The 10220-nt window shown below is 49.3% G+C and overlaps 1 protein-coding gene across 1 annotated transcript in view; it reads right to left on the reverse strand.

Moving 5' to 3' along the window:
• The window catches only part of Sdk1 (sidekick cell adhesion molecule 1), a 620720-nt gene that overhangs the window by 125893 nt on the left and 484607 nt on the right, over positions 1 to 10220 (reverse strand). The window contains exon 22 of the mRNA XM_028756035.1: positions 1605 to 1714. Within this exon, the coding sequence (XP_028611868.1) occupies positions 1605 to 1714 (110 nt within the window). The remainder of the gene's footprint in view (positions 1 to 1604; positions 1715 to 10220) is intronic.

The following is a 10220-nucleotide window of genomic DNA, read 5'->3' on the forward strand; positions in this document are numbered from 1 at the left end:
ACTGGGGGATTCTAGGCAGGGGCTCTACCACTGAGCCACACCCCAGCTTCTCACTGGGGGATTCAGGCAGGGGCTCTACTGTTTAGCCATGCTTCCAGCTCTTTTTAAATTTCTGAGACAGAGCCTTGGTATATTGCTTGGCCTGACCTTTAACTCACTGTATAGCCTAGGAAGGCCTTGAAATTATAATCCTCCTGCCTTAGCCTCCTCAGTAGCTGGTATGACAGGCTTGCACCACCATATCTGGCCATGTCTTCTTCCTCGATAATTATTTGAACTGAACTTACATATAACAAAAGCCCTAAACAAGAACACATAATGCTTGTTTCAGTGATCTCCTAAATTACCATGATTGTAAGACAGGGACATTGCTTCCTTACTGTGGTTCCTGATGGTTGGGTTAATTACACAGCTGCCTGTGATTTCTCATGCCAAGTCCTGAGTCTGAGTGGCCCATGGAAATCACATGTTTGCCTTTTGAGGATTGAGTATATTGTCTCTGGACTTACCTGCTATAAGCTTGGGAAGAGTGTTCCAATGAACAGAATAAAAAACAACTCTCTCATTAGTCTTTAAAAAAATTCTAATTTTGGTATTGGATTGAATAAATGTTCTTCGTGAAGATGTAATTTCACCTTCCAGTTTTTGAATTGCTTGTCCTTACTCCCTCGTTCCCCTGAATATACAGAGTGTATCCATCCTGGCAGAACAATGACATTATCAAACTCAACATCTGGTGATAACTGGAAATTTCGTCTCTCTAGATGATGTTACGGGAACGGATAGCATCGCTAACAGCTCATGATCACACTCCTCTTGGTGAAGGCCCAGGATTTACTGCCAGGGTAAGCGGCAGGATCCAGAAGCGAAAGGTTAAATGCCATGTTAAACACTTGATTAGTGAGAAGAATAACTCCAGGGTCATGGGAGGGGGAAGCAGATCAAGGTGCTTGGGACGTCTACTTTGTTAGGAGTGCAGCCTGCGGTTCCTGGTTATGTCACGACTGTAATCGTGAGTCTTTTCCACAGTTTGCCTTGATGGAAAACACCTGGTCAGCCTAAAATCCAACCATGAATTGGAACAATCCTCAAACTATGTATCTTGCTTAGGGCTTTTGTGTATGTTCTTTTATTGCTACTTATAGAATTCCTTGTGAGTTGTGTATGTGTGTTGTATGTGTGCATGTGTGTTGTGTGTGTGTGTGCGCCTGTGTGTTCTGATGTTCCAACACAAGTGCACGTGTGGAATCCAGAGCTTGGCATAGAATGTTTTTCTCCATCATTCTCCACCTTATTTTTTAGGACAGGGTTTCTCATTAAACCTGGATCTACCCACTTTAACTAGATTGACTGGCTAGCAAGCCCCAGTGCTGGGATTATAGCCATGTGCCATGCCCCACCCCCTGGCAGGTTTAATGGGTTCTTGGGAATACAAACGCAGGTCCTCAAGCTTGTAGATCAAGCACTTACCAGCTGAACCATTTCCCCAGCTCTCTACTTGAGAATGCTAACTTCCATATGCCATATGGTTCCTCAGACTACAGACACATCCAGTTGTGGTTGCTTCCCACCTGTTGTGGTTGCTTCCCACCTGTGGCTCTCACCTGTAGTGTGTGTAGGGAGTGAGGTTTGGAATCTCCAACATCTGGGCATCAGGCTCGTTCTCCTCCTCATAGAGTGTGACCCACTCCTCCTCGTCCCCGATGGCACCAACCTATGGAAAGAGATCTTGAGATAGACTGAACTCACCACAGTGACCAAGGCTGCCTGGTGTCCTGTACGTATCTGCCTGGCTGTGATGGGCAGAGCAGAGGCATCATCTACGTCATACCTGGGAGGCTGTGGTTTCTGACACACACCTCTCCTGCCATGGAGACTTGGGCTCCTGATATTCTCAGCACACACAACATCTGGGAGGGTTTCAGTTCAAAATTTAGTCAAGAACTGAATTGGCCTCGGGAGGCCTGGTCCTGAGGCTTAGCTTCTGGGTGACAGAAAGAGGGCCACCCACAGTGCTTTGTCTTCTCATGTGACAAGTAAGAAAGGCTCAGAGGAAGACTCAGCTAGGATCCCATGGTGCACACTGATGAAGTCCTGGCACAGATGTCCTCCTCACTGGGATCTGGAGCCATTTATATCGCTTGCTGGCTCCAGGGGACCACCTGACCTTTTCCTCCCTGAGCATATGCCACACACACTCCAATGGCCCTGGCATAAGGAAGACATTATACAAAAAAGGCAGAGTCTCTGCTTAACATCAGAACATGCAGGCCTTGTCCCTTCTCCACAAAGTACCCTGGGAGCTGGCCAGATGGCCCAACCAGCATATAACCTGCTGCACAAGCATGGGGGCTTGAGGTTGATCCTTAGAACCAGACATGAGGGCTGGAGACATGGTGTGGAGGTTAAGAGCATGCAGTGCCTTGCAGAGGACCTGAGATGAGTGCCCAGCATTCACACCAAGCAGTTCAACCCCCTGTAATGCCAGCTCCAGGAAATCTGTCGCCCTCTTCTGGCCTCTACATGTACTGCACGTATTTATACACACACACACACACACACAATATATATTTTTAAGCCAGGCATGGTAACACAGAGAGAGAGAGAGAGAGAGAGAGAGAGAGAGAGAGGTATAGGTTAACACATGTACACTCATATGCACTCACACAAACACATGGATATGCACTCATGTATATACAAACAAATGAACACACACAAACACATGTACACACATGAACACATATGCACATACACAGATGTATATATATACAAGTAAACACTTGTACATGCTTACTTATATGTACACACACACACCTCAGGGCAGAGCTAGTCTGAGGAGTGTCTATAAACACTTGTGCTTTCCAAGTTGGCCTGTGAGGCCCCATTGGGCTGTCCCTAGGACTCTCCTTCTGGGAACATGTCCCACAGCTTGTTCAGTTAGCATTTGGACACTCACACTTCCCATGACCTCTAACCTAGTGATCCTAGTCACTTGCTTTGGCTAAGCAAGCCAACCACAGCTTCATCTGCCCTGTTGATGCCGCCTGGGCTGTCCCAGACAGAACCCACAGGGACACCACTGAACCCTCCAGCCTGTGGCTCCTTGAGTAGTCTGTGTGACTTCTGAAGCTTCTGTGGCCATGTGACCCTGGGGATCATGGGACACAGGCAGAAAGTGGACTGAGAGTCAGCTCAGCCAGAATTAACCCTGTCCTGGCATTTAATACTCTGTAAGTGACTTTAATGACCAGTCAGGCCTTGTGCTCATCAGTTTACAGAGTAGTCTGATTTGGCAGGTGGCCAAACCACTAGGGGTGTATGTGGAGTGGCCTGAGAACTCATGGTGACCTTGGAATGATGATGCAAAGGATGAAGGACGAGGAGGAGCAGCAAGCAAGAATGCTAGATGCCTGCTTCCTGGAGACAAGCAGAACAGCCCGAGATGTGGGTAGTCCGGACTAAAGCAGGAAAACCCCTGCAGAGCTGGAAGAGGACTTAGGCAAGCACCATACCCCACACACTGATGCACACACCTCAGTGCACAGGCATGCACCGTACCCCACACACTGATGCACACACCTCAGTGCACAGGCATGCACTGTACCCCACACACTGATGCACACACCTGAACACACAGGCATGCACTGTACCCCACACACTGATGCACACACCTCAGTGCACAGGCATGCACCGTACCCCACACACTGATGCACACACCTGAACACACAGGCATGCACTGTACCCCACACACTGATGCACACACCTCAGTGCACAGGCATGCACCATATCCCACACACTGATCCACCCACCTGAATGCACCTGTACATCTGTACACACTGGAACCTGTGCACACCTGTGTTCACCTGAATGTGACTGTTTGCATGTGTGCACACATGAATGTACCTACACATACCTGTGCTTGTATATGTATGTCTATATTCATGAATGTGTACACAGTAGCATGCACTTCTATACCCCTGTATGCATCTTCACACATGTTAATACCTTCATTCAGCTGTATGGACCTGCACACACCTGTATTCACCTGAACATGACTGACTGTATGCACACATGAATGTACTCATACACACCTGCATATATGTATGTGTCCACAGGTATGTACATACACTTATATACATGTATGTGCAGTAGCACACATGTACACACCTGCACACACCTATACGCTCCTCCATGCACTTGTGTGAAGCTGCACACAGCTGTATTCACCTGCACATACCTAAGGCGCTGTACACTCCAGTTCACAGTGCTCTGAGGCTCTGTGCAGTACAGCCAAGGGTAAAATTGAGGCACCTATCTCAGATGAACAAGGAGCATAGTTTACCATGATGAGGCATGGGGCACTGGCACTGGCACCTGCTTTAGGTGAACAGACTTCAGAAACACTGTGCTGGGTGAAAGAAGCCTGTCCCTGAGTCAACGTAGCATAAGAGACTCCGTTTTGAAATGCCAGGGGATGGGGTAGCAGTGTTCAGTGGGAAGGGGTGGGGTGGGAGGGGTGTGGGATTTGAAGAAAGCAGGGGTGGGGTGGAAAAGGGTTGGGGTGGGAGGGGAGCAGGAGCTCTTGGAGATAAGTCTCAGGAGCTGAGACTTAGTTGGAAGAGGTAGAAATACATTCTGAATCTACTACCTTAGGAACTGTCTTCTTTAAAATGGCGAAATTAGTGTTCTGTGAATTTCACCTCAAGTTTTAAAAGAAGCATTAACATTTGAGGCGGGATGCTGTCCAGAAACACCAGGTAGAGAAGGTCAGAGCGGCTGATGAGCAGCTGGCGTTCTGCGAGTGAGCACGGCAGCTCACACAGGGCAATGGAGGGAGAGACGTGGCCACCTGCAAGGCCGCAACAGGAGAGTGCTCTCATCCCTCATGAATCCTGATAGCTCTGGAGGTCTAGCCTCTACTCCTGCCACCTGAGCTCCGCAGAGAGGGCCACTGCTGTATCTTTTATCTCCCAGGTCCTCTGTGGCTGAGTGAGGGGGCAGTGGATGTTCACGGAGTTTAATTGATCCTCCGAGTCTCCACAGCCTGGGTGAACACTTTCTCTGCCTGTCTCTGCCCTCCAGCCCCATCTCTGCAAACCTTTCTTGAAGGAAGGCTAGTCCTAGGCATCCTCTGGGGCTCCCTCTGCATCCATGCCCAACACATTTGATTCTATCTGTCTTCTATCTTGGCTCAGGGACATCTACCTAGGGCCAGGTGCTTCTCTGACCCTGTGGATGTTCCCAGTAATGACCTGATCAGGTGTCACATGTCATGTATGCTGCCACAGGGGCTGCATGGATCAAGGTGGTGGCTCTGGGACTCAGGGCCACCCTATTATGTGACCAAATGGATTGGAAGAGAAGTGGTAACCCTTGAGCTTCGACTCAGAGGAGAGGATGAGGTATGGCTGGTCACTGAAGGGCAGCAAGACTGGGAGACAGACAGCTCAACTGAGCTACTGTCATTGAGTCCAGGACCAACTACTCAATTAATAAAGATCAAGCTTCACGCTATCGGGGCCAAAGCCAGGCAGGTCCTGTCAGGACAGGACCGTCGGTCTCTATTTACTTCTCCCCTTGAGTCTGACAGTGTTGTGAGCAGAAGATGAAGGTCTTCCATTTTACAGCCCCCATACTGTTGCTGTCCCATAGCTGGTGTCTACACTACACACTGTGGAAGGATGTCTGTTTGCTATCAGTCTTCTATTCTGTTGGTTCAACCTAGGATTTCAGGGCTCCAAGAAAGCCACCTGGCACGATGGAGAATGACTGGAGTGTGACCCATTGTCACACATCCCTGACCTTTCCCTCCTGCTGGATCTATCCCCTTTTCACATGTCTCTGATTTGGAGGTGGGACGGGTGACTGCCAGGACCAGGTGGGTACTCACTGTCTGGCTCTGGCTGTCATATTCCCCTAATCACTGCTTGTTATTACCTGAAGGCACCACATAGCTTTAGGCACCTCTGTCCATGCAAGCTCTCTAATATGGTTCAAACATGTCTGCTCCTCCCCCTGACTTCTCTAGGCAACTAACTGTCAGTTTCTTCCAGAAGCTTCCTTAAACTGCCTCTACTTTCTTGTTCCCATTTCTGGAAGCCTCCATGAGCAGCTGCCTCCTGCTTTATTGCTTCTGGAGGCCTCTAAAGATGGCTACCCTCTGTTCTCTGTCTCCCTCTTCTGAAAACATCCATGAACAGCAGCCCCTGCTCTCCCGCACGGGCAGACAGCATGTGATGTCCCCATCTTGCATACTCGGGCTGTCTTCCACCCACCTCTGACAGGGTCAGGTCATGTTCCTCAAAGTAACTCATATAAATACAGTGTGTGTCAAAGACTCATTTGGCTTGTCAAAGAGAGACCCAGCAGGACGGAAAAATGGCTTTGGAGGAGAATATGACTTAAAGTCTGTAGCATCAGACAGGAGAAAGAATTTCCAGGCTGGAGAGATGCTTCAGTCAGTAAAGTTTGTGCTGTGCCGGTGTGAGGACTTTGATTTGATCCCTGGGACTCACATAAAAGAGCTGGAAGCTAGGGATGGTGCATGCCTGTAATCCCAGTGCTGGGGGTGGGGGACAGATGGGAGGGACGACGGGACAGGAGGTTCTTTGCTGCCCCGAGGGCTTATTCTAATCAGTGAGCTCCAGGTTCAGTGAGAGACCCTGTCTCAACAAATAAGGTGGAGAGTTGACCTCTGGCCTCAATATGCATATTCATACAAACACCCACAATCAAGAACACACACATACAATGAAGCGAGAAAGATAAAGATGTTAGAAAGAAAGCTGGCTACAAGAGCAGCTAACCTTAACCTGTAGCTTAGCAACTTCACACATTAGTATCTGACACGACAGCTTCTGTCCAATCAACACTCAGGAAGTCAGATTTTTATAAGGCTTGGCAGACAGCAAACAGTCTATCAAACAAGGCTCCACTCACTACTCAGTAAACTTGAGCTCATAGGATAAATCTGGCCTCTTTCTTGTTCTTTTTGTTGTTGCTGATAAAGTTTTATTGGCACATAGGCATGCTCCTTAGTTTGTATGTTGCTAACGGCTGTGACTCCATGGCAGAGATGCACAGATGCAACAGAGATCATCTGGCCAGGAAAAGACTTACTATTTGGCCCTTTAATGGCAAAGTATCCACCTTGCTTGATTGTGGCCGCCAGAGGCACAAGGAAACTTTGTAGCAGTTCTGCCTGACTGTTACTGCCACTCACATGTAGATATTTGCTCTTACTCGCCACTGTGTCCAGTGGTCCAGTATAAAACCTGGCACTCAGCCGTGTTTATTTAACATGCAACTGATCATGTGAATGATTTTTAAAAACCAGGACAATATATGGGGTAGATGGCATGGGATGCCAAAGACACATTCTTGCCCAAACCACTGGCTTTCCTTATAGAACCTGGCAAAGAATCTTCTATTCCTATGACTGAAGGTTTATGTCTTTATCTGAGGAGACCAGGACTCTTTAAACCTTGCCTGGCTCCTCTGGCTCAGTGAACTTCCAGGCCTTCACATTAGAGTGTTCTAGAAGTAAGTGACTTGCTACTACCAGCACACTGGACACAGAGTGAGTCAGGTCTCTAACGATAAACAAATTGAAGCTCCCCCCGAGGAAGATGGGATTTAGAAAGGCCTTCTCCTCTTTATTCTCTGAAAGCCAACAAATAGTACTTTACAATGCTTATTATAGAAGCTGGAACGCTCATGTTTGAAACGGCACTCTGCAGGGGCAGGTCCTTCACTCCTTCACAGCATTAAGAAGTGCACAATCCCTCTGAGGAGGTGGCAGGCTCCTTCAGGAGGGCCAGTGGCTTGCCTGCCATGACATCTAGTCTTCATTTGGCACCAGCTGGCCAGGATGCGGGACCCATTTGGATATGTGCATTCATTTAACAGCAGAAGTCTCAGCGCCTGCCACCCCTGCCAAGCAGTTTCTACACAGCTCAGGTTTTGAGCATGAGAAAAGTCTCTTGGTTCAGTTGGGCCTCTGGGAAGCTTTGGGGGAATCAGGTGGCCTATGCAGGATACTGAATGTCCCTGCTACAGGAATCTGGTGTCTGCTCAGCACCCCACACCCCAAGGACTTCAGTGGCTACTCCAAGGACAGTCATTAACTCCATCCCAGGGCCATCACAGATGGAGAGGAGGGCAAAGGGAAGAAGGGCTGACAAGGAAGCAGCTGTCCTTTCATTCAGAGCCCAGCAGAGGGGGAGACATCTCAGAACTCCGTGGAAACCTGCCAGCCCCACACACCCTGCCTGGCTGAAACTCCGCTGTCAGCAGGAAAACTTGCAACTTCGCAGATACTCAGACCCCATGGTTTCAGTGTGGAGTGGTGTCCCCGTACCTGAGCCAAATGAAGCTTCCCCAAAACGAGGGGTGCTGGAGGGCATGGAGGCAGAGGGACAGATGGGGTTTGCATTTCTGCCAAAAGCACAGGCCAACCAGGAAGAAACCAGAGACTCGGGGAGGCCCAAAGGCCAGTTCCCAGAGCAGATCCCGGAACTCTTGCAAGCTAATGAGTTGTTAAGGGGATTCTCCTTAGCCTTTGATTGATCTCCACTGGCAAGGAGGCTGCCTGCCTTGAGAAGGGCAGGATTTGTGGAGCCCTTTTCTCCTGGTGGCTGCCTTCCTTCCTGCACAGTAGTTTTACTTTCCTTTTGTTTCTCGTTTTACTGTTAAATTCTCTCTCTGTGTGTGTCTCTCTCTCAGTCACTGTCACTCCGTGTCTTTGTGTTCATGAGTGTGCGTCTGAATGCCCACATACACATAGGTGCTTGTGCATGTGTTGGCTTCGGACAACCTTGGCTGTCCCTCCTGAAGCAGCTGCCACACCTTGTTTCCTTGCTTTCTTTTTCTTTCCTTTACTGTAGATTTACTTATTTTATATGTTTCGATGTTTTGCCTGCATGTACGTATGCATCTGTTTGCGTGCCTGGTTCCTTTGGTGGTCAGAAGAGGACATTGGATCTCCTGCAACTGGAGTTCCAGATAACGCTGAGCTGCTCTGTGGGCGCTGGGAACCGAAACAGGGCCCTCTGCAGGAGCAACTGTGCTCTTAGCTGCTGACTCACCTTTCCAGCCTCACACCACCTGGTGGTTTTAGACACAGGGTCTGTTTAGACCCTGGGGTCTACTGACTGTACCCCGCCATGGCCCCTTCTGCAGCATGCACCACCACACCTGATCTCTTACACCAGAGTTTGCAATTGAACTTGAGTTCTTGCAGCAAGCACGTAACTGAACTGTCTCCTCAGCCTTAAATGTTCTTATCCTGTGAAGTAGGAGAGGGAAATGGCTGTCTGCATTTCCTTCTGGATTCTTCTGGTCCTAATCTGTGACCTGGGGCTTCTCAGCCACTTGCTTTCTTGGTTTCCCTCTGACTTTTCACATGTTTTTTTTTCCCCTCCAAGACTGCCAAATGGCAAAGTCCTTTGTCTTCTTCTGCTGTCTTTGGTGACGGAGCTTCCTCATGGATTTGGCTATCCTATCATAAGACCACCCCCTCCCCCACCCCCGCATCAGAGGCTGTCTTTACTTGAAGTATGCCAATGGTCTGGCTCAATGAATTTAAAAGAGAATGCCTCTATTCTGGCCCTGGCTGCCCAGGTTTCAGGCTAGCAGCCTCCGCTGTGTCTGAGCTGCTTCAGACTGCTGTAACATGCACCACAGAAACTCACTGCTTCCCAGTTCTGGAGGCTGCAAGCCCAGGAGTGGCATGTGCTGGTGACAGCCTACTTCTGATCTGAACCCTCACATAGGATAAAGGGGGTGGGAGCTCTCTGGTGTACCATTTTCATTTTAAATGCAATTCGGGGAATGGAAGCCAGGGCCTCATCCATTCTAGGAAGTATTTTGCCATTGAGCCCCAGGCTCAAACTGAGGGATTCTAAGCAAGTGCTCCACTAGTGATTCATACTCCTAACCTTTCACTGAGGGATTCTAGGCAGGAGCTCTACCACTGAGCCACACCCCAGCCCCTCACTGGAGGATTCTAGGCAGGGGCTCTACCACTGAGCCACACCCCAGCCCCTCACTGGGGGATTCTAGGCAGGGGCTCCACCACTGAGCCACACCCCAGCCCCTCACTGGGGGATTCTAGGCAGGGGCTCCACCACTGAGCCACACCCCAGCCCCTCACTGGGGGATTCTAGGTAGGGGCTCTACCACTGAGCCACACCCCAGCCCCTCACTGGGGGATTCTAGGC

Source organism: Grammomys surdaster, unplaced genomic scaffold, assembly GCF_004785775.1.
Source record: "Grammomys surdaster isolate TR1022 unplaced genomic scaffold, NIH_TR_1.0 126109, whole genome shotgun sequence".
Classification (NCBI taxonomy): Eukaryota; Metazoa; Chordata; class Mammalia; order Rodentia; family Muridae; genus Grammomys; species Grammomys surdaster.